Source organism: Mobula hypostoma, chromosome 13 (genome assembly GCF_963921235.1).
Source record: "Mobula hypostoma chromosome 13, sMobHyp1.1, whole genome shotgun sequence".
Lineage (NCBI taxonomy): Eukaryota > Metazoa > Chordata > Chondrichthyes > Myliobatiformes > Myliobatidae > Mobula > Mobula hypostoma.
In genome coordinates, this window is record NC_086109.1 from 75,083,342 (window position 1) to 75,109,124 (window position 25,783).

The 25,783-nt window shown below is 43.5% G+C and overlaps 1 protein-coding gene across 8 annotated transcripts in view; it reads left to right on the forward strand.

Annotated features, from left to right (window-relative positions):
- LOC134355682 (WD repeat-containing protein 72-like) overlaps positions 1-25,783 on the forward strand; it is a 366,748-nt gene that overhangs the window by 89,698 nt on the left and 251,267 nt on the right. For all 8 annotated transcript variants that reach the window (XM_063065955.1, XM_063065962.1, XM_063065960.1 and 5 more), the window contains exons 12-13: positions 5,146-5,366; positions 7,303-7,498. In XM_063065955.1, coding sequence (XP_062922025.1) covers positions 5,146-5,366; positions 7,303-7,498 — 417 coding nt within the window. The remainder of the gene's footprint in view (positions 1-5,145; positions 5,367-7,302; positions 7,499-25,783) is intronic.

Sequence of the window (25,783 nt, forward strand, 5' to 3'; positions counted from 1 at the left end):
TGGGTATTGACGTATGGTTGAATGATAATTAAAATTGAATTTGAACTTTCAACAAGCCAACACCAACTACATCTTCACCTCACTACCCCTTTAAACCTTCTGCAGGAACCATTCCCCTCCATGACTCCCTGGTGTGCCTGTAGCTCCCCACCTACATCTCTTTGACCCCTGGGGCTTTTCCCTGCAGTCACAGCAGGTGTAACACTTGTCCTTGCACCTCTTCCCTCACCACTATCCAGGAGCCTGAAGAGCTGTTCTGGGTGAGGCAATGGTTCACAAGCATCTCCTCCAACCTTGTCTGCTACACTTGATGCTTCTGATGTTGGCTCCTCTACTTTGGTGATCGTCTCGCCATACACCCATTCTAGGGCTGCAATGTCCATTTTTGTCCCCCTTCCCTTTCCCCATCCTTGGCCTTCTACACTGTCACGTTGAGGCTGCATGCAAACTTGAGGAACGATACCTCATATTCTGTCAGGTAGTCAACAACCCAATGGTATGAACATTGGGTTTTCCAAATTTATGTCACCCTTCCAACCCCCACCATCTCTCTCTCACACACATGATCTCACTCTCACACTTTCTCACTCTCTCTCTCTCTCACACTCTATCTCACTCTCGCACTCTCACACTCTTGCACGCTCTCACTCTCTCTCTCTCTCGCACTCCCTGTCTCTGTCTTGCTGAAAAGCTTCAAGTTGAAACGTCAAATGTTTACTTTTTTCCATAGATGCTACCTGACCTGCTGAGTTCCTCCAGCATTTTGTGTGTGTTGCTTGGATTTCCAGCATCTGCAGATTTTGTCCTGTTTGTGGCTCTGTCCCTGTCTGTATGTCCATATGTCTCACCTTCCAATTTTCCTCCAATTGTCACACTTTTGAACCCTTTGCCTCAAATCCACCCCCAGGACCCCATCACCCATCTTCATCTCCCTCCCCTCCTGGTTCCACCTACCCATTAGACACACAGTTCACTGACCCCCCCCCCCCCCGACTACATCTGGTTCTGGTTCTTGTTCCGGTTCCATATGCCATTCACTTCAGCCCCAACGGTTCCCATTCTCAGCTCCTCTACTTATCAGAGTCCAGAAATGTTTCCACTTTGTGTTCCTGCTTATCTCCTTCTGGAAGATGTCTCCAAACTTCACATGTTCCAAGTGCTACCCCTACCTTGCTCTGTCTGCCTCTCAATATATTTTTTCTCACTTTGTCTTCTTCCATCGCTCACACCCCTGCCACCTCCACCCTCACACCCCTCCCTTACCTGCCACCACCTGCCTGCCATTTCACACACCTCCTTGGTATACCAGTCATCTCCATCTCCTGTCTCACCACTCCCCTTCTCTTCCTTATACTAACCATCTCTCCATTTTCCATCCTGATGCAGTCCAAAATGTCAATTCATTTCCTTCCACAGATGCTGCTCGACCCGCTAAGTTCCTCCTGCAGGTTTCTTGTTGCTTAATTTTCCATTTTTGCTTCACTTGCTTCCTTTCCTGCAGTCCTGCATTTCCTGTTGAAAACGCTGGGATCTTGGATCCTTGGACCAGCTCCACCAGCTGGTTCCACAGTGAAAGGGCTCCGCAATCTCTACAGCACTACCTGGAGGCCACAGCTGGACCCCATTTAGATTCCTGTGTATAGAACTGCCTGTATGTACTAGCAAACCCAGGGTATCATTGGAATTTAAATTTAAACTTGGAAGAAAATGTCTTCTTTGCTCCTTGTAGTTTTGGTATTTTGATCTTTAACTGCAAAGCAGGGGCCTGGGTTTCAAACCCAATACGTTCAGTTATATCATTCCAGGATGGCACAGTGGCAAAGCTAGTGGAGCTACCTCGATATCTCCATTAACCTAAGTTCAATTCAATCTCTGGTACTGTCTGTGTGGAGTCTGAAATTTTTCCCTTTGGATTCCCTCAGCTGCTGCAGTTTGTTTCCATATCCAAATGACGTGTGGGTTTGTCAGTTAAATTGGTCACTATAAATTGCTCTCCTCTGTGTAGGTAAGTTCAATGGTTCAGTGTTTCCATTTAATGTCAGAGAACATTACAGTATACAACCTGAAATTCTTACTCTTCACGGACATCCACAAAACAGAAGAAGAATCCACAAAGAACGAATGAGGGAAAAACATTAGAACCCCAAAGCCCTCTCCCCCTCCCATGCACAAGTAGAAGCAAAGCATCAACCCTCCCCACTCCCTCTACCCCCACCTGCCTCAGCAAAAGCATCAGCCCTCCACCACCCACAATGCAAGCAAAGCCCCCAAAGAGACTATGATGAAAAAAAGGTAAATGGTAGACTCTGGGGTGAGTTGATGGGAATGTGTAGAGACGTACAGCTGGATTAGTGTATTATTAATGTAAATGGGCACTTGATGTTCTGCAACATACATCAAAGTTGCTGGTGAACGCAGCAGGCCAAACAGCATCTATAGGAAGAGGCGCAGTCGACGTTTCAGGCCGAGACCCTTCGTCAGGACTAACTGAAGGAAGAGTGAGTAAGGGATTTGAAAGCTGGAGGGGGAGGGGGAGATGCAAAATGATAGGAGAAGACAGGAGGGGGAGGGATAGAGCCGAGAGCTGGACAGGTGATAGGCAAAAGGGGATACGAGAGGATCATGGGACAGGAGGCCTAGGGAGAAAGACGGGGGGGGGTGACCCAGAGGATGGGCAAGAGGTATATTCAGAGGGAGAAAAAGGAGAGTGAGAGAAAGAATGTGTGCATAAAAATGAGTAACAGCTGGGGTACGAGGGGGAGGTGGGGCCTAGCGGAAGTTAGAGAAGTCAATGTTCATGCCATCAGGTTGGAGGCTACCCAGACGGAATATAAGGTGTTGTTCCTCCAACCTGAGTGTGGCTTCATCTTTACAGTAGAGGAGGCCGTGGATAGACATGTCAGAATGGGAATGGGATGTGGAATTAAAATGTGTGGCCACTGGGAGATCCTGCTTTCTCTGGCGGACAGAGCGTAGATGTTCAGCAAAGCGGTCTCCCAGTCTGCGTCGGGTCTCACCAATATATAAAAGGCCACATCGGGAGCACCGGACGCAGTATATCACCCCAGTCGACTCACAGGTGAAGTGATGCCTCACCTGGAAGGACTGTTTGGGGCCCTGAATGGTGGTAAGGGAGGAAGTGTAAGGGCATGTGTAGCACTTGTTCCGCTTACACGGATAAGTGCCAGGAGGGAGATCAGTGGGGAGGGATGGGGGGGACGAATGGACAAGGGAGTTGTGTAGGGAGCGATCCCTGCGGAATGCAGAGAGAGTGGGGGAGGGAAAGATGTGCTTAGTGGTGGGATCCCGTTGGAGGTGGCGGAAGTTACGGAGAATAATATGTTGGACCCGGAGGCTGGTGGGGTGGTAGGTGAGGACCAGGGGAACCCTATTCCTAGTGGGGTGGTGGGAGGATGGAGTGAGAGCAGATGTACGTGAAATGGAGGAGATGCGTTTAAGAGCAGAGTTGATAGTGGAGGAAGGGAAGTCCCTTTCTTTAAAAAATGAAGACATCTCCCTCGTCCTAGAATGAAAAGCCTCATCCTGAGAGCAGATGCGGCAGAGACGGAGGAATTGCGAGAAGGGGATGGCGTTTTTGCAAGAGACAGGGTGAGAAGAGGAATAGTCCAGATAGCTGTGAGAGTCAGTAGGCTTATAGTAGATATCAGTGGATAAGCTGTCTCCAGAGACAGAGACAGAAAGATCTAGAAAGGGGAGGGAGGTGTCGGAAATAGACCAGGTAAACTTGAGGGCAGGGTGAAAGTTGGAGGCAAAGTTAATAAAGTCAACGAGTTCTGCATGCGTGCAGGAAGCAGCGCCAATGCAGTCGTCGATATAGCGAAGGAAAAGTGGGGGACAGATACCAGAATAGGCACGGAACATAGATTGTTCCACAAACCCAACAAAAAGGCAGGCATAGCTAGGGCCCATACGGGTGCCCATAGCTACACCTTTAGTTTGGAGGAAATGGGAGGAGCAAAAGGAGAAATTATTAAGAGTAAGGACTAATTCCGCTAGATGGAGCAGAGTGGTGGTAGAGGGGAACTGATTAGGTCTGGAATCCAAAAAGAAGCGTAGAGCTTTGAGACCTTCCTGATGGGGGATGGAAGTATATAAGGACTGGACATCCATGGTGAAAATAAAGCGGTGGGGGCCAGGGAACTTAAAATCATCGAAAAGTTTAAGAGCGTGAGAAGTGTCACGAACATAGGTCGGAAGGGATTGAACAAGGGGTGATAAAACAGCTACACATGCCCTTACACTTCCTCCCTTACCACCATTCAGGGCCCCAAACAGTCCTTCCAGGTGAGGCATCACTTCACCTGTGAGTCGACTGGGGTGATATACTGCGTCCGGTGCTCCCGATGTGGCCTTTTATATATTGGTGAGACCCGACGCAGACTGGGAGACCGCTTTGCTGAACATCTACGCTCTGTCCGCCAGAGAAAGCAGGATCTCCCAGTGGCCACACATTTTAATTCCACATCCCATTCCCATTCTGACATGTCTATCCACGGCCTCCTCTACTGTAAAGATGAAGCCACACTCAGGTTGGAGGAACAACACCTTATATTCCGTCTGGGTAGCCTCCAACCTGATGGCATGAACATTGACTTCTCTAACTTCCGCTAGGCCCCACCTCCCCCTCGTACCCCAGCTGTTACTCATTTTTATGCACACATTCTTTCTCTCACTCTCCTTTTTCTCCCTCTGAATATATCTCTTGCCCATCCTCTGGGTCACCCCCCCCCCGTCTTTCTCCCTAGGCCTCCTGTCCCATGATCCTCTCGTATCCCCTTTTGCCTATCACCTGTCCAGCTCTCGGCTCTATCCCTCCCCCTCCTGTCTTCTCCTATCATTTTGCATCTCCCCCTCCCCCTCCAGCTTTCAAATCCCTTACTCACTCTTCCTTCAGTTAGTCCTGACGAAGGGTCTCGGCCTGAAACGTCGACTGCGCCTCTTCCTATAGATGCTGCTTGGCCTGCTGCGTTCACCAGCAACTTTGATGTATGTTGCTTGAATTTCCAGCATCTGCAGAATTCCTGTTACTTGATGTTCTGCATTGACTGGACGGGCCAAAGGGCTTGTCTCGTCCTGAATGACCATATCTCCATGACTCCTGTCGATGAATGTTTGTTCCCTCAGCTTGGTTACCCCACAGGATTCTGGTCGGGCACTGTGGCCGGGTTACCTGCCTCCTCCACCCGCACAGTAAATCTGCAACCTTTGACGCCAGCTGGCTGGCCTCGGGAGACGAGGAATCGTGTGTGATCTTGTGGAACATGTTCAAAGGAGAGGCTCTGCACAAATTTGTGCTGCATGCAGGCCCAGTTCTGAACCTATCCGTGTGCCCAGAGGAATGCAGTGTAAGTAATGATAAGATGTATGTAAATGAATGTTCTCCCATTGAGTCCTTAGCTGCATTATGACATATTGGGGCAATAACAAACCATTGATTTAGTGATGAAAAAAATCATGATATTGATGTTGATATAAAGATGTTATGTACTAAACATTTTCATTATTGTATTTAACATCTTAATAGGCTCTAAATGGATGTAATGCATGCAGTAATGGGGTGTTTATAATCATTTACTAGCTGGATATACTCATAGAAGAGCACATCGATATATTTGCTGGCATGGTGCCTAGTGTAACAAGAGTGGTGTCCCAGTGGATTCTGCACTGGTTCACCTTTATCCTCACAAAGCCCATGACCACTTCCTAATCACCCACTCTTCCCCTTCTTTTAATCCTCCACCACCCCTCACCCCTCAGCTTCACAACCTTCCCAAGCTGAGACAATTACAGATTAATTTTATTATCAGGCATTTCAGTCAGGGCACAGTAGGGGAGCTCTAATTGGCAGCACCTCGTCTGGGCCGAGGAAAAGGAAAACAGCAGGCTCCCTGCTACTAATTGTTCTCCAGCTGCCCGTGCTGGATGTGTGCATTGTTGGGCCAGGACGGGGTCAGGCACCTTTATGGTGATGAGAACATCACAATCTTCACTGTCACAACTCGCAGGAAGGTTCAGCCTCCGAAACACGAAGAATTGGAAGATGACTCAAGGCTATCCCTGGAACCATGGCTAACCTAGGCAGCAATGCTCTTTAGCAAAGATGAGTGTTGTAGACCATTGAGGAGGTCTTTATCCTACAGGAAATGTCCTTTATTAGAGAGCGATATATCAGAACTGAAACCAGCTTCTCTCCTCTGTGTTATTTTTGATCAAGTTTGTTTGCCTCAATTAGTGGACATTGCTGGTGAGCCAAACATTTATTTTCCATTGCAAATTGGCTCCTAAGTGGCATGCAATGATATTTTTGGGCACAGTTAAGAATCTACCATATTTAGATTTCCTTCCATGAGGGACTTTAGTAAACCAGAGTACCGTTCATAGCAATCCATTTGTTTTGTAGTCATCATGATACAGATACTTACTCTATATTCCAGAGATATGTACGGGGCAGCACAGTAGCACAGTGGTTAACACAATGCTTTACAGTACCAGTGACCTGGGTCCAATTCCCACCACTGCCTGTAAGGAGTTTGGACGTTCTCCCCTGACTGCATGGGTTTCCCCCTGAGTGTGCTGGTTTTCTCCCACCATCCAAAGATGTACGGGTTAATAGGTTACTTGGTCATTGTAAATTGTCCTGTGATTAGGTTAGGATTAAATCAGGGGATTGCTGGGCGGCCCGGCTTGAAGAGCCAGAAGGGCCTGTTCGGATCGATCGATGAATCAATCAATAAATAAATAAATAAGTGTGTGTATGTAGATAATTGAATTTAAATCTCTCCATCTTCTGTGCTTTTGTGCATCAGTGGCTGAGGTAATTCAACAGTAACTGACTATTCTCTGTCCAAATAATGCACAATATAATCATTTGGTTTCTGTATGTGAAGTAAATGTGGGCACGTGGCCAAGTGGTTAAGGCATTGGACTAGCGATCTGAAGGTTGTGAGTTCGAGCCCCAACTGAAGCAACGTGTTGTGTCCTTGAGCAAGCCACTTAACCACACAGTGCTCTGCGATGACACTGGTGCCAAGCTGTATCGGCCCTTGCCCTTCCCTTGGACAACATCGGTGTCGTGGAGAGGGGAGACTTGCAGCATGGGCAACTGCCGGTCTTCCGTACAACCTTGCCCAGGCCTGTGCCCTGGAGAGTAAATACTTTCCAGATGCAGGTCCATGGTCTCGTAAGACTAACAGATGCCTTAATAATTTAATGTGAAGTAAAAATGTTTGTTGAGTTGCCTTTAATGAAGAACTAAACATGCCACCCATTTTCCTCCATTAGCCTGAGATGCGCCAGACTATTTGCTGTGTAGCAAATGATAATTCTGTGGCGTTGCTGAGCCTTCAGTGTCGAGCTTGCCTGATGCATGCAAGGAAACATCTCTCCCCTGTGAGTCTAATAAAATGGCGCCCAGCAGAAGACCTCCTGATCGTCGGATGCAAAGATGGAGCAGTTTATGTCTGGGACATTGAGACTGGTATGCAAATGACTCCCAAACACTATTACACACTTTGCAAAATCTCTCATTGAATGTTTATTTACGATCAATTATTAATTTCCTGTGCATTTTCCAGCCGGGTAATACACAGTGGGCTACTGACGTTTATTTGGAGTTGGCAGTGTTGGTATTGCCCTACAGAGAAAACTAATGCAGGCTGTCTTTTCCCAAATGCACATTGATATTCCTATCCTAAGCCAGAGACCCTCGATCGTTGTTTAACAGCAACAATTTGAATTTATATGGCATCTCTTAAGTTGTAAAATGTTCCAAATGTTCTTCATAGGAACACCAGTAAAAACCTTTTGACATTGAACCATATAATAAGATATTAGGATGCGTTGATCGATGGCTTGGTGCAATAAATTTTACCATCATCTTAAGGGAGGGAAAGTGATAACAAGGTAAAGAGGGTTAAAGAGGGAATTCCAGGGCTTAGGGCCAAGGCGTCCAAAGATGCTGCTGCTTGTGATACAGCCATGAAAAACACAAATATGGAAATGGCCAGAAATGGAGGAGGGCAGAAATCTCAAAGGAAGGTAGGCCTGGAGGAGATACATAGTGATGGAACTGATGAGCCCATTGGGAATTTGATGAAACAAAGCTGAGGATTTTAAAATCACAGTATTTCACCATTATTTTAGTTTGAAGCTGGCTCATTTGAAGTCTCACTTTTTGTTATCATTGTTAGACTGGTATAGTTGCAGGTCATAACACACACTGCACTGATGTATAGCTAATTCCTTCTGTGTCTGACTGCAATGATATTATGTGAAACATTGGCATGGTGCAAGCATAAAGGTGCGTAAAACTCACTGTCTAAGCTGATCTCTATAGAAATGGCCACTTTTTTGTATTTGAAATGGTGAGTGGCAGTTGAACCCTAGGCAACTCTTACAGTGCGCTCAGAGGGCAGATAAGATTCAGGTGAAACAGTTTAGGAAGAGAGATTCAACCAGATTTTCATTTGCTTATAATGTGCATCAAATGTATAATCAAAACTCCATGATACAGTTTGATGTAGAAGAGAAAATGCTTCCAGTGTTCTGGATGATATTCTATCCCCAGCCGATGCCAATTCTCTGCCCATTCAAAATGTATAAGAATTTTGAGCAGAATTAGCATTTTTCAAGCGTGTGCAACATTGACAAATGATAGATACAGACATCCCACCTCTCCCGGAAGTTCCGGGAGTCTCCTGCATATCGATTGTGGTTCCCTGACTCCCGGAATTATATACAACATCCCAGAAACAGATTTTTTTGAGAGGGAGAGCGAGCATTCTGATTGGTCTCTCTTCGTGCTAAGAGTGATCCCCAACCACAGGGTCGTGAGGAAACAATATAATTCAAAGGTGTCAGCTGCACCTTTCCTCATTCCCTGTCACACACTGTTGAATTTTAACGCACACGAGGTCATCAGTGACTCAAGACGTGCAAAGGAATGGGTCCGTGACCCATTTGTGAATGTCCCAGGTGCATCATCCATGTCAGCGCGGGTAAAAGATCAACTCCTCCAGCTTGCAAATGACAGTGCACTGAAAAGTATGTTTGACATAACATTTCTGTGGGCATTCTGGGTCAAAGTTAAGGCTGAATATCCTGAGATAGACACGAAAGCACTGAAAACGTTGCTTCCAATTCCAACATATTCCTGCGAAGCGGAGTTTTCTGCAATGAACGCAACGAAAACTAAATTGCGGAATAGACTGGACATGAGGAACCCCCTTCGAGTATCGCTGTCTCCCATCACCTCTCGATAGGACTGTCTTGTTGCAGGAAAACAAGCCCAGGGCTCCCGCTGATTCAGCGATATTAGTGTGTTGCAATGATTTTTTATGTTCATACGAAGGAAAATATGCGCTGTGTGTTTAATATCCAAACGTTACTTAAAATGCTATGATGCTATTGACTTATAAGTGATTTATAATTCAGTGGTCCCCAACCTCCGTGCCGCGAAGAATACAGCGGTGGCCAGAACGCACCCTGTACACCTTTAAGAAAAAAGCCGAAATAATCAAGCTAATTAATTAGGTGCCGCCCGGCATATAAATGTCGGCCCAGATCAGAGGCGATTGCTGATTGTGTCACCTCTGATCTGGGCCGACATTTACGTGCCAGGCGGCACCTAATCAATTAGCTTGTTTATTTCAGCTTTTTTCTTAAAGATGTGCTGGGTGCCTTCTGGCTACCGCTGTACCACTGCATTCTTCGCGGCCTGGAGGTTTGGGACCACTGTTGTAATTGACTTATCACTACATTCATGCGAGGAAAATATGTGCTGTGTGTTTAATATTAAATTTGTTAGATAAACCACTTTAGAAATGAAATTGAGTGTATTAACCACTTACAAGTGACTTATAGTTGACTTATCACCTATATTCCAGTCACGTTTAACACCCAAACCCTCCCGCCACCCCTGGGTTGGTTGGTCCACAAGAATATTGTCAATATTAAACCAGTCCGCAGCGCAAAAAGGTTGGGGACCCCTGATTTAAACTAGCTGGCTAGCTGCCGAGGAGCTACGCTATTGTTTTCCTACGTGATGAGGCCAAACTCCCTGTAGACTTGCTTAAAGTTGTAATAGAATAAACATGATAATATAATATAATATAGGTACATATTTTAATGTCACATTTGCTGCATATACCCAACTTGGTTTACAGATTAAACAAAATCAGTAAGCAAAGTATTACATACACCCTTGGAGGTCGACGGGGGGGGGTGGTCTTACGGGGTTGCGGGGGGCGGGGGTGCTACCTTCCTGAAATGAGTTTTTGCAGGGTGGGATGTCTGTAGATATGTCTGCGTGATCTCTTTAATACAACTTCATGAATCTTTTTTTCCATTCTGCAATGTTATTTTTAGTTTTCAAGCTATTCCAAAGCATATTGCACCAATAATTTTTTCAGATTAAACGAAGAAAAATAAATATATTTTTATAGTTCATGAAAAGTATGTTTATTGCCAGAAATTTTTACTATTTAGATTGATTTATTAAATCCATATGAAGTATTCTTTGTGATGTGATTGGCCCAGAACATGCAAGTGCAGTGATGACAAATGCTTCATATTTCTCACTTCTACCTGGGAAAACAACTGCAAACTCAAAGGGAGGTGAAGTATGTGTGTAGTTATCAGCCAGAATTGTTTTTAGCAAATCTCTGCTCTTCCACAAGGTGCGATATAATACTCTTCACCAACTTTATTTTTGGCTTTAGTGAGCTGATTAGAATTTCGGATGTCTATGAAGGATGCTCATTTTAAAGTCTGCTAAACACAAAGAGGAACCAAGGAAATTGGGGTATATGAGAATCATGCAAGGAAGTGGATTGGAAGTGTGGGATTGGATATGATTTCACTCAATTGCAGACAGGTTTCATCTGGAGGCCATGTGGCCAACTCCTAATACTGTTCAGTAAGTTCTTATAAACAGGAAAATGTAATGCATTGTTGCATGAGGTTTAAGTGAGATTTGAATGGTGAATGAAGCTCTGATTATTGCTTAGCAACCTCTTTGGCACCTTCATCTATCATTGTAGCAGGATTCCAGATGGTCGCCATAGCTCTTGGCCATAATATTGCCATCTACACATCTCAGTGCATGGGGTTATCCATGAGTAATGCACATGCCAATACTATGACAACAGTTACACCGTTGAAGGTGCTTCACTCTACAAGTTGTGAGGAGCAAACCATTTACCAATTTTTCAGATAATCCCTCATGAAAGTTATATTAAGATATTGTATTAGACTATTTAAATGCCAATTTTACATAATCCTGTTCTGCGATGTTGCCCTTTTAGGATCAAATGTTAACTTTCTATGTCCAAAATTACTGTATGCATAATGTTGCTGTTATTATAAAATGGAGGGAGAGAGAAACCGGGGAATTATAGGCCGGTTAGCCTAACGTCGGTGGTGGGGAAACTGCTGGAGTCAGTTATCAAGGATGTGATAACAGCACATTTGGAAAGCGGTGAAATGATTGGACAAAGTCAGCATGGATTTGTGAAAGGAAAATCATGTCTGACGAATCTCATAGAATTTTTTGAGGATGTAACTAGTAGAGTGGATAGGGGAGAACCAGTGGATGTGGTATATTTGGATTTTCAAAAGGCTTTTGACAAGGTCCCACACAGGAGATTAGTGTGCAAACTTAAAGCACACGGTATTGGGGGTAAGGTATTGATGTGGATAGAGAGTTGGTTGGCAGACAGGAGGCAAAGAGTGGGAATAAAAGGGACCTTTTCAGAATGGCAGGCAGTGACTAGTGGGGTACCGCAAGGCTCAGTGCTGGGACCCCAGTTGTTTACAATATATATTAATGACTTGGATGAGGGAATTAAATGCAGCATCTCCAAGTTTGCGGATGACACGAAGCTGGGTGGCAGTGTTAGCAGTGAGGAGGATGCTAAGAGGATGCAGGGTGACTTGGATAGGTTGGGTGAGTGGGCAAACTCATGGCAGATGCAATTTAATGTGGATAAATGTGAAGTTATCCACTTTGATGGCAAAAATAGGAAAACAGATTATTATCTGAATGGTGGCCGATTAGGAAAAGGGGAGGTGCAACGAGACCTGGGTGTCATTATACACCAGTCATTGAAAGTGGGCATGCAGGTACAGCAGGCGGTGAAAAAGGCGAACGGTATGCTGGCATTTATAGCGAGAGGATTCGAGTACAGGAGCAGGGAGGTACTACTGCAGTTGTACAAGGCCTTGGTGAGACCACACCTGGAGTATTGTGTGCAGTTTTGGTCCCCTAATCTGAGGAAAGACATCTTTGCCATAGAGGGAGTACAAAGAAGGTTCACCAGATTGATTCCTGGGATGGCAGGTCTTTCATATGAAGAAAGACTGGATGAACTGGGCTTGTACTCGTTGGAATTTAGAAGATTGAGGGGGGATCTGATTGAAACGTATAAGATCCTAAAGGGATTGGACAGGCTAGATGCGGGAAGATTGTTCCCGATGTTGGGGAGGTCCAGAACGAGGGGTCACAGTTTGAGGATAGAGGGGAAGCCTTTTAGGACCGAGATTAGGAAAAACTTCTTCACACAGAGAGTGGTGAATCTGTGGAATTCTCTGCCACAGCAAACTGTTGAGGCCAGTTCATTAGCTATGTTTAAAAGGAAGTTAGATATGGCCCTTGTGGCTACAGGGGTCAGGGGGTATGGAGGGAAGGCTGGGTCGGGGTTCTGAGTTGGATGATCAGCCATGATCATAATAAATGGCGGTGCAGGCTCGAAGGGCCGAATGGCCTACTCCTGCACCTATTTTCTATGTTTCTATGTTTCATGAAGAAACGTTTTTCACTCACTCATACCAAAGCTGATTATGTGCTAAATATATTCCACTATTGGCCTTTTGCTACTTATATAGGAAAAAACAACTAGCAGACCCTAATCTGTCTGGCTTGACACCTTATCCTTCAACTCTTACTTGAGTCTCTCTTCAGTGCTGTGCATTTATGTGTTCCTCTTTTTGTTCATCACTGACAGTTGGTATACCTATCACCATCACTGATGCTGCCCTCACCCACACCTCCTCCATCCCTTCTTCCCATTGCCTTAACAGGGATAGAGTTCCTCTTGTCCTCACCAATTACCCCATGAGCCTCTGTATCCAATACATCATTCTCTGCAACATTCGCCATCTTCAATGGGATAATAGATCTTCCCCAAGCAATGCCAATTCTCTGCCCATTCAAAATGTGAAAGAATTCTGAACAGAATTTGTATTTTCCAAGCATGTGCAACATTGACAAATGACAGACATGTCTATGTGATCTCTTAATGAAACTTCATGAATCTTTTTTTCCATTCTGCAATAATGTTTATTTTATTTTTCTAAACTATTCCAAAGCATATTTCTCCAAGAAAATATTTCAGAATAAACAAAAAGTGTATTTTTATGTGATTATTGCCAGAGATTGCTACTACTTAGATTGATTTATTTAAAGGGACTTTGTGTTTCTGTTATATAAGGGGTTTGTATATTCTGCCTATGACAGCATGGGCTTACTCTGGTTTTCTCCCACAGTCCAAAGGTGTACTGTTTGGTAGATTTATTGGTCATTGTAAATTGTCTCATGATTAGGTGTGGATTGAATCGAGGATTGCTGGGTGGTGTGTCTCAAAGGGCCAGAAAGACATACTCCACACTGTATCTCAATTAACAAACTATAAACATATGTAAATTTTAGAAATATCTTAGTATAGGATTGTCTGGTGACATATCAATTTCTTCTGAATCTGAAAGAATTCTGAAAAGTTTTCTGAGGGAAGAACTTGGGATAATTGGAAGCCAGATGCTGGAAATCTGAAATAAAGACATAAGATGTTGTTAACACTGACCAGGTCAGGTAGTACCTGTAGAAAGAGAAACAATGTTAATGCCTCAGGGCAGAAACCCTTTCACAGAATTGGGATAGAAAGATAAAATACATTTTAAGTTGCAGAGAGAGTGGCAGGATTACTGGATAGGATAAAAGAACTATCTGTGAGAGAGTGAGACCAAGGCATATGGGTTAATTAGAGAATGATTATGCTTCTTTGTTTCTTGGTACCGGTTGGTGTGGGGCTGACCTGCAATTCATGCTGGAGTAAAGGAGAGATATGTACAGAATCAAAGATAAATGGTGTGTGATTAAATCATTTGTGCTTTCATTTGTTTATTTATGCACTGTTTGTGCCATCACTTGTGAGACCAGTTTTATTCTTCCCCCTCACTAATCACCTTCCTGCACATATCCCTACAAGTGTGAGAAATGCTATATCTGCCCATTCACCTCCTCCCTCACCTCCAATCAGGGCCCCAAACAGTCCCTCTAGGGGAATCAACATTTCTCCTAAGGTGTCTGTTGGGCTCATCTATTGTATCTGGTGCTCCTGATGTGGCCTCCTCTACATTTGTGAGACCCAACGTAAATTGCGGGACTGCTTTGACGAGCACCTTCGCTCCATCCATCAAGACTGGAATTCCCAGTAGCCAAACATTTTAATTGCTAGCCCCATTCCCATTTTGAAATTTTGCTCCTTGATGAACCCCTCTCAGGATGGAGGAGCAGGGCCCCATATTCCACCTAGGTAGCCTCCAAACTGATGGCATGAGCATTGACTTGTCCTTCTGGTAATTTAATTTTTTTCTCTTTTTTTTTCTTTTCCCTTCCTCCTTCCTTCTTCTTCTATTCCCCACTCTGGCTGCTTACCTCTTCTCCTTACATGCCTATCACCTCCCCTTTGTGCCCCTCCTTCCCTTTTTCCAATAGTCCACTCTCCTCCCCTATCAGATTCCTTCTTCTCCTGCCCTTTACTTTTCCCTCCCACCTAGTTTCACCTTTCACCTTCTGGCTTGTACACCTTCCTCTCCCACTATCTTTTTATTCTGGCGTCTTTCCCCTTCCTTTCCAGACCTGGAGAAGAGTTTCAGACTGAGTCATTGATTGGTTACTCGTTTTCATAGATGCTGTCTGATCTGAGTCTCTCCATCATTTTGCTTGTGTTAGTGCACCCTTCAGCCTGGTTCACAGATACATAAAGGTCTATACCAGATAGCGCTGGAGAACAAGTACAGGCATTGCATTTTGAAATCACTGGGACCAATGCAGGATTCACAGCAGGTTGTGCTAACATTTCAGAAGTTAGATGATGTTTCTGCATTGTCTCCTCAGTCCCTGATGGGGTGAGTGGCCGGAACAGATGAGTCCAGTTACTGTGATTGAAACTAGGCCTGAACCTCTTTAAATGGAGCTACTAGTTGCCTGCAAGCTGGTGGAAGTCACTCATAAATCAGAAGAGATTTTGGGTTGAAGAGAATGGTGGGATTTGTTTTATGGCTTGACCTCCAGGATTGAGGGGTATCATGCAATGGACACTTAAGGACAGCTCCACCGAAGTTACCATGTACGACCACCAAACACCACCACAAAATTTCAGCAGCTCTGAAACATTAAGGATCCACATGCAAATCAAGAGAACTTTGACCAGCCCTGGTGTATATTGAAAACCATAGAATGGTTGTCAGATGGTCGGTCACATGGTTGATAATGAGGAAGAAAAGCTCTAGCTAGCAAGATGATGTCAATAAATCAATCCTGTGAGCAGAACAGGAAATGGATTTCAGTCAGGAAAATGTGAAGTGATGTATTTGGGAAGCACAAAGAAAGGCTATGTAATAACTAGTAGCACACTGACAACAGAAGGCCATGAAATACATGTCCAGAGATCCTAGAACATAATCATACAGGTACATAATGTGGTGAAGAAAGGCACAGGGAATACTTAACTTACTTGACTAAGATGGCATGCGCCTCAAATAGCCTCTGACAACCAAGTCCAGCTCCTGGCCCTCACATGTGGCTCAGCTACTAAGCTCGGTAATACCATTTTGACTGACAGGAGAAGGGGCAAAGACAAGTTAATGTTGCCTTAAAGCCAGCCGCTTCGGGCAGATGGGGCTTTTCAGCCGTAGTTGACAGCTCACCAAGGAGAAGGAAAACTCTGATCTCAAACCTCCACTGCCTTGCAGCTATACTTACTCATATAACCATATAACAATTACAGCATGGAAACAGGCCATCTTGGCCCTTGTATTCCGTGCCGAACTCTTACTCTCACCTAGTCCCACCGACCTGTACTCAGCCCATAACCCGCCATTCTTTCCTGTCCATATACCTATCCAATTTAACTTTAAATGGCAACATCAAACCTACCTCAACCACTTCTGCTGGAAACTCGTTCCACACAGCTACCACTCTCTGAGTAAAGAAGTTCCCCCTCATGTTACCCCTAAACTTTTGCCCTTTACCTCGCAACTCATGTCCTCTTGTTTGAATCTCCCCCACTCTCAATGGAAAAAGCCTATCCACGTCAATTCTATCTATCCCCCTCATAATTTTAAAGACCTCCATCAAGTCCCCCTTCAACCTTCTACGTCCCAAAGAATAAAGACCCAACTTGTTCAACCTTTCCCTGTAACTTAGGTGATGAAACCCAGGTAACATTCTAGTAAATCTTCTCAGTACTCTCTCTATTTTGTTGACATCTTTCCTATAATTTGGTGACAAGAACTGTACACAATTCTCCAAATTTGGCCTCACCAATGCCTTGTACAATTTCAACATTACATCCCAACTCCTATACTCAATGCTCTGAATTATAAAAGCCAGCATACCAAAAGCTTTCTTCACCACCCTATCCACATGAGATTCCACCTTCAAGGATCTATGCACTATTATTCCTAGATCCCTCTGTTCTACTGCATTCTTCAATGCCCTACCATTTACCATGTATGTCCTATTTTGATTAGTCCTACCAAAATGTTGCACCTCACATGTATCAGCATTAAACTCCATCTGCCATATTTCAGCCCACTCTTCTAACTGGCCTAAATCTCTCTGCAAGCTTGAAAACTTTCTTCATTATCCGTTATTCTTACGAGACCATGGATTTGCACCTGGAAAGTCTTCACTCTCCAGGGTGCAGGCCTGGGCAAGGTTGTATGGAAGACCAGCAGTTGCCCATGCTGCAAGTCTCCCCTCTCCACGACACCAATGTTATCCAAGGGAAGGGCGTTAGGACCCATATAGCTTGGCACCAGTGTTGTCGTAGAGCAATGTGTGATTAAGTGCCTTGCTCAAGGACACAACTCGTTGCCTTGGCTAGGGCTTGAACTCACTAGTCCAATGCCTTAACCACTTGGCCACGTGCCCACACATTATCCACAACTTCACCTATCTTAGTATCATCTGCATACTTACTAGTCCAATTTACCACCCCATCATCCAGATCATTAACGTATATGACAAACAACATTGGACCCAGTACAGATCCCAGAGGCACACCACTAGTCACCGGCCTCCAATATGACAAACAGTTATCCACCACTACTCTCTGGCGTCTCCCATCCAGCCACTGCTGAATCAATTTTACTACTTTAATATTAATACCTAACGATTGAATCTTCCTAACTAACCTTCCATGTGGAACCTTGTCAAAGGCCTTACTGAAGTCCATATAGACAACATCCACCGCTTTACCCTCACCAACTTTCCTAGTAACCTCTTCAAAAAATTCAATAAGATTTGTCAAACATGACCTTCCACACACAAATCCATGTTAACTATACCTAATCTGGACCCTGTCTATTCAGATAATTATATATACCATCTCTAAGAATACTTTCCATCAATTTACCCACCACTGACGTCAAACTCACAGGCCGATATTGCTAGGTTTACTCTTAGAACCCTTTTTAAACAATGGAACCACATGAGCCATATGCCAATCCTCCGGCACCATCCCCGTTTCTAACGACATTTGAAATATTTCTGTCAGAGCCCCTGCTATTTCCACACTAACTTCCCTCAAAGTCCCAGGGAATATCCTGTCAGGACCCGGAGACTTATACACTTCTGTATTCCTTAGAAGCACCAGTACTTCCTCTTCTTTAATCATCATAGTTTCCACAACTTCCCTACCTGTTTCCCTTAACTTACACAATTCAATATCTTTCTCCTTAGTGAATACCGAAGAAAAGAAATCGTTCAGAATCTCCCCCATCTCTTTTGGTTCCACACATAGCTGTCCACTCTGATTCTCTAAGGGACCAATTTTATCCCCACTATCCTTTTGTTATTAATATAACTGTAGAAACCTTTTGCATTTATTTTCATCTTACTTGCCAAAGCGACGTCATATCTTCTTTTAGCTTTTCTAATTTCTGTCTTAAGATTCTTTTTACGTTCTTTATATTCCTCGAGCACCTCATTTATTCCATGTTGCCTATATTTATTGTAGATAGCTCTCTTTTTCCGAACCAAGTTTCCAATATCCCTTGAAACCACTGGATCTATCAAACTTTTAACCTTTCCTTTCAACCTAACAGGAACATAAAGATTCTGTACCCTCAAAATTTCACCTTTAAATGACCTCCATTTCTCTATTACATCCTTCCCATAAAACAAATTGTCCCAATCCACTCCTTCTAAATCCTTTCACATCTCCTCAAAGTTAGCCTTTCTCCAATCAAAAATCTCAACCCTTGATCCAGACCTATCCTTCTCCATAATTATATTGAAACTAATGGCATTGTGATCACTGGACCCGAAGTGCTCCCCAACACAAACCTCCGTCACCTGACCTATCTCATTCTCTAACAGGAGATCCAACACTGCCTCTTCTCTAGTTGGTACCTCTATGTATTGCTGCAAAAATCTGTCCTGCGCACATTTTACAAACTCCAAACCATCCACCTCTTTTACAGTATGGACTTCCCAGTCTACGTGTGGAAAATTAAAATCTCCTACAATCGCAACCTTGTGCTCCCTACAAATACCTGTTATCTCCTTACAAATTTTCTCCTCCAATTCTCACTCCCCATTTGGTGGTCTATAATACACCCCCATAAGTGTTACTACACCTTTCCCATTTCTCAATTCCACCCAAATAGCCTCCCTAGACGAGCCCTCTAATCTATCCTGCCAGAGCACCGCTGTAATATTTTCTCTGACAAGCAATGCAATAACTACTCCTCTTGTCCCTCTGATTCTATCACACCTGAAGCAATTAAATCCAGGAATATTTAGTTGCCAATCACATCCCTCCTGTAACTATGTTTCACTAATAGATACCACATCATACTTCCAGGTATCAATCCATGCTTTAAGCTCATCCACTTTTCTTATAATGCTCCCAGCATTAAAATAAATGCATTTAAGAAATTTTCCACCTCTTACTCTCCATTTATCACTAACGGTCCAAACAACTTTACTATTTTCTTTTTCTTCCTTCTCCCCTACATCTGTTCCTACACTCTGGTTCCCCTCCCCACTTATATCTAGTTTAAATCCACTGGAGCCTCTCTAGCAAACTGACCTGCAAGAATATTTGTCCCCCTCCAGTTCAAATGTAAACTGTCCCACTGGAACAGGTCCCACCTTCCCTGGAAAACTGCCCAATTATCTATAAATCTGAAGCCCTCCCTCCTGCACCATGTCTTCACCCACGTGTTGATCTGCGCTATCTTACTAATTCTAAACCCACCTGCACGTGACACTGGTAGCAATCCTGAGATTGCTATCCTGGAGGTCCTGTCCTTTGACTTGGTGCCTAACTCCCTAAGCTCACCTTTCAGGACCTCCTCACTCTTCCTACCCATGTCATTGGTCCCTACATGGACCACGACATCTGGCTGCTCACCCTCTCTCTTGAGAATACTGAGAACTCGACCCGAGATATCGCAGACCTTGGCGCCAGGGAGGTAACAGACCATCCAGGATTCTCGATCTCTTCCACAGAACCTCTTATCTGTCCCCCTAACTATCGAATCCCCTATCAGTACTGCTCTCCTCTTTTCCCTCCTTCCCTTCTGAGCTGAGGGTCCCGTCTCGGTGCCAGAGATGCAACCACTGCAACTTGTCCCTGGTAGGTCGTTCCCATCAACTGTATCCAAAACAATGTACTTATTATTGGTGGGAATGGCCACAGGGGTGCTCTGCTCATTCTGTCTATTCCCTTTCCCCCTCCTGACAGTCACCCAGCTACCTGTCTCCTGACTCTTAGGGGTGACTACCTCCCTGTAACTCCTGTTTATTTCTGCCTCTGCCTCCCGAGTGATCCGAAGTTCATCCAGCCCCAGTTCCAGTTCCCTAACTCGGTTTGTCAGGAGCTGCAGCTGGATGCACCTTTTACAGGTGTAGTCATCAGGGACAATTGTGCCCACCCTGACTTCCCACATACTGCAAACGGAGCACTCAACTGCCCTAACTGCTGCCTCCATTACCTACTCTTAAGATGATTAGATTTATTAAAGGAACTTACCTGGCCTTACCTCACTTGGAGTGAAGCTCTTCCTCAACCTCTGCTCGCTGAAGCCTCTGGAGCCAAAGCCTTCCTACTCTGTCTCCCTCTACTCTGTCGCCCGCTACAATGTCACCCGCTCCGTTAATCTTCTTGCTTTTAAACACTCCCACTGCCTCACGGTCCGACTTAAACGCGCTTGCGCAGTCGTGCCCCATTCAACTGCCGAAGAAATTGGGAAAACTTCAGGGGTAAACCCTAAGGAAAAGTTCCGGCGCTGGAGTTCCTAAGGCAATCCTGCATTGAGTACAACACTGACCAGCAACACCTGCGATGCTGTTGGTGCCAAACTGTATCGGTCTCTACCGTTTGTTTGGGTTCATCAGATGTGTGGAGAGGCAGAGCTTGCTCTCCATATTGTACAGCTCATGCTTGGGACAGCCAGGATGCAATGTCCATGGTCAACCCTGACTGATGAAGGCCTCAATTCAACCTGACTACGATACAGCATAGAATGGCAGGACGATCAGAGTAGAACAATATAAAACATGAAGTGAGCCATAGCTCAAGTGCAGAGAACTACTAAGATCACTGTATTATAGGAAAATTGTTGATCACAGAGATGGTGCAAGGAAAAAGTACGAGGACCTTTCTAATACCGGAGATGTTTAGTCATGAGATGTAACTGGTGAGACCAATGAGGGATGATGAGTGCGGAGATTTAATTTTACTATAAAATTATGAGCGGTATAAATTGGGTGAATAGAGAGAGAGAATGTTTCCTTTATTAGGGAAATCAATAACAAAGGCTCATCTACTTATAAATGAGTTGAAGGATTAGAGAGAGATTAAAAAAATGTTTCTTCAACCAAAGTGGGGTAGAATGCATTGCTTGAAAGATTGTCGGGGGAAGAACTCTTGATACATTTATGAGGTGCCTGGATGAGCTTTTGATGTGCTGTAAAATGGAATTTGCCTCAACACGATCTTTTTAGCTAAAAAAAACATGAAGGTTGAATGGCCTCCTTAAGAGTAGTAAATTTCTATTACTGTATTGCATTCAATGAGTGAATTGTAGTTTTGTTCATGTGACTGACGCACTTAAATTTCCGTTCTCCTGCTAAAATTAAAAAAAATTTCCCAACTCATCTTCCAATTGAACGTCTATATGAAGCCAGGAGCAAAAATTTCTCAAGCTCCTTGGACAGGCAATAACAATCTGCCAAATAAAGATTTTAATATATAGGAGTTGTGCGCTCATCAGGATACAGAATGTTTTATGGACCAGATTAGCTGTACTCCATTGCTTTTCAAGGAGAAATAGTTCAATCTGTAGCTGCAAAAAAAATCTGCTTGTTTTGTAGCTCTAAGCACCACCTAGTGAAATATTTTATTTACTGCCTTTAAAACGAAGGTTTGTGCCATTTCATGAGAGTTTGTTTACAGAAGGCTTCTGTTATGCTGAACATTCCTGGAAAAGTATGTAGTATCGATGCTGCCACCACGCTGTATAGCCTGTGGTTATCATTGTAATAATTCTGCAATCATATCTCTGAACTTTGTAATAAATTGTATTTCAGCTGAGCCTTTATTCTAGGTAAAAGATCAGAAGTGCCTTCATGTTAAGTTTTAACACCAACTCATGTAGAAAGATTTTAAGGCATTATTATCTGATGTGGTCATGGAAGTGGTGTCTTGGAGGAAGAGAGATAGACAAGTGAAGAAATTTTGGGAGGGAATTCCATGCTTAGATCTGGGCAGGTGAAGGCGTGGCCTCTGATGAAGGAACATTCAGCATCGGTGATAACCAGGAAGGAAGGATTGGCTGTATTAAACAGGAAAAAAAAACTGTAAGATTTGTCCACAGTTTGTTGCAAATGGAAGATGGTTCTGAAATCAAGAAATGATCGAATCTGTAGATGGGGACATTAATGTCAACTTGTAGAATCCTTTGAAAATATAGTAAAAGTTCCATCTCAGCTTACCTGAAACTTTAAATGACATCTCAGCTAATTCCTCAATGTAAGCAGATATTTAAGCAGAGATTAGAATGTACACTTATATACAGAAGAAAATCCAATGTCCTATCTTATAGTGATCACATTGTGCATCTTTCTCCCACTTCACCAGTCCTTGCATTGAATATGGTTCACCAGTACTGGTTTGGAGTATTCACTGCAGGGAATACAGATAATCACACTTCCTGGTTAGGTGCCTTACCTTTTTTTAACCAATAAGGTGGAAACAGCACCCCACAAGATAAAAGATCTAATCATTGAACTTTGTATCTTCCTTAGTCCTCACTTTATCCCACAAACCAGTTCTTAATCCTGCCTTTCTTCCACCATTCTCATTGTTTTATAACAGATGGTTCGCCTCAATACTCAATGGCTGCCCAGTAATTCTCTTCATACCTTGCCTTAGCCCCTCCTTGCAAGCTATACTCTAAACTGTCTCATGACCTCTTTTACATTAACCTTGCCCAATTGCATTCCCCACCATTACCTTGTGCTATCTTTTCCTGGCGACCCTAGATTGACCACCTCTATATTCTTACTTGTTATCCTCATCAATCATCTATGTGGTCATTCTCCCACCCACACCCTGACTACCTGAATGTCATGGTCACTGGCATTACTACCCATCTGTCCATCCATTTCCCAGCAGAAGTTCTTTTTACTGCCTTGTTACTTGCTGAATTTCCTCCCTTTTTTCATCTCCACCTCTTCCTTCCCCCTTCTTCATTCCTTTTTCTTTCTTCCTCTCTCTCTACTTTTCATTCCCTTCTCCACCTCATCTGCCCTTTTTTTAAATCTTTCTGGGTCACCTCCCTATTGCCTTTCTCTTTTCACCTTCCCTCCACCTCACTCTTACTTCTCCTCAAGCCCCTTCTTTCCCTCTCACTACTAATTTTCTCAATGGATTATTTGAAATAATATGACAGCAATCACTAAGAGTGGTCTTGTAGATGCATTTAGTGGCCCTAGGAACCTATCGCTATTTGCTCCTTGCCTCTGAGACTAGAATTGGTAATAAAACTTCCGACATAATATCTTCAGGATTAGTTACTGATTGATATGGAAGCAAATGATGTATGGGTGATTGAAAACTAATTTAGTATTTACTCACTCAATTTCAACTGTAATTTATGAATTTGTGTAGAATTTCATTCTGTGCCTGCAGGATTCCCTCTCCAATGCCTAATAATTCAGGTTCTGTGGTTTACGATTCAAGAAAGAGTTAAGTAGCAAGGGTACATTGAATTGACTTTGACAATTATTACAACATTAGCTATCTTGACTTGTCTAAGTGAGGGATGTGCTTTTGGATTTGTTTAAATTCATGCTGATATTGCTTGCATCAGTGAAGGTATTACATGGTGGTATATTGTTTCTTGGCTTTGGTTCTGTGCCATGATATTTGCCCTCCAGGGTCTAGCCTGGAACTTTTGGAATCCTTAGTCCTATGGCCCAATTGTTTCATTTCTCCAAGTTAGGGGACATTGAGCCTCACCTCATTTGTCAATAACTTTAACAATGAGCAAGTACAAATATTTTTTATACAATTGCCCTTTCAATAACAGTGATAATCCAGGAGCTTTTTACAGTAATGTCCAGTTAGTCTGAAGAAATTTAAGGAGCTGTTTGTCTCTTCTCAGATGCTGACTAAACAGCTGAGTGTTTCCACATTTTGCGTTGCATTGGTCACATTTCTATCATTCACATTTTGCTGCATCTGAGTTGAAATAACTTCATTCGTTGCGCCTTGCTTGGTGGCACTCTGTCACTGTGAAACTATTTGTTCCTTATGCACCTAACAATAATGAATGTAATCAAATAAAAAGCAATTTGTTGGCTGTGGATTTCTTTCTAAAATCATAAGATTGCAAGATACCACATAAATGCAGGTCTATTTTGGTTCCCCATTAACCCTAGGAATCTTACATTGTCTAATGGACATAAATAGAGTTCAAATTTCAAAACTCTGTGTCCTTGGTAAGTAACTTGACTACATAGTTACCTTTCTAGACCTGAGACAACTGGGCTAATCAGATGGTGGGAGTGTTATGACACATACCTGACTGCGCCAGCTTCAGGAGTTTAAGTGCTTGGACTCTTCGGAATATGGCTAGCTGGCACGGCCCCTTTTAAGACTCAGGCCCCCTCCACTAATTAGCGGCCAGGATTTTAATATTTAAAGAGCACTTGAACTATAGTTTGGAGCTCAATTGTCAGCTCCATTCTGGATTCTCATCTAGCGTCTGGTTTAGAAGCTTGTCCTCATTTCAGTTTCGTATCGTGTCTCAATTCTAGTCTCAGATACTCCAGCACTTGGGTCCCAACCTCCCTTGCCTAGGTCTTTCATCACAGGGAGACTTCCCACTTTGCAAAACTGAGAAAGTGCATAACAAACACGCTGAACAATCAGTAAAGTAAGCAAGTTTCCGCACTGTTAATCCTGGTGTCGGACCTACAGCCTCTCCATATGCTGTTCTGGTGAGCTTTCCATCTGAAGCTCATTTATACTGTCAGACCTAGAGTGAATTGGTGTGAAGGGGTAAGTAGTGCACGTGTATAAGGTGATCATGTTCAGCAGCCCCTATGATTTATGAAAGAGATCAAGAAGGTGGAAATTATTGCAGCAAATGATGATATACTTTTCGTTAGTCACACACTAGCCATATTGGTTAGCTCCTGTTCTTTTGTTCTTAGCCACTGGTTTAGCAAATGCAGTTTAAATTAAGATGTCGAGGAAAAATGCCTCAGGAAGGGACCAGGTACAGCACTGCTCAGTGCATTAGCTGCTAGATCTAATCAATAAAAGTGTCAAGCCTAAATGTTACACAAGGTCACACTAAGCCTAAGTGAGGTCTATGAAAGAATGAATCTGCCCTCTCTTCTGATCGTTAGTTTAGCCGTATGACAAGCATTCGAGGTCAGTGCACTGTAATACTCTGTTATAATTTAGTACATATGTCAATGCATTTTGGACTTCTCTAACTTTCATTACTTTGGGATTTGAAACAGGGGTTTGGGCATTAATACCGATTCCTCATTCCGATCACTAAGGGCTGTTTTAGAACAAGGATAGCCTGCCAGTACAGAAAAGTGTTTTATATATAAAAATGATATATATATATATATAGTTTTGCCTTCCACATCACACTTCCACCTCGTTAAAGCTTCTTTTATTACCACTTTGGCACATGTTCTCAGAAAGTCTGCGTTGACTTCAATTCACCCTGATTTTTGGAAATGGAGTAGAAGGCGTAACCTTGATTATGATGTGTACTGAGTGCTATTGACCAGGGATACTTTTCTGGGCAATGATCTTTTATTTATCCAGTCCCCACTGAGGGATCCTGACAATCACGGTGGTAATTAGGGAAGTTGTTTCTCTCAATTAGGAATATTGAAGATGTGAACTGGCATAATTCGCTGTGGCAGTGTGAATAATTGATC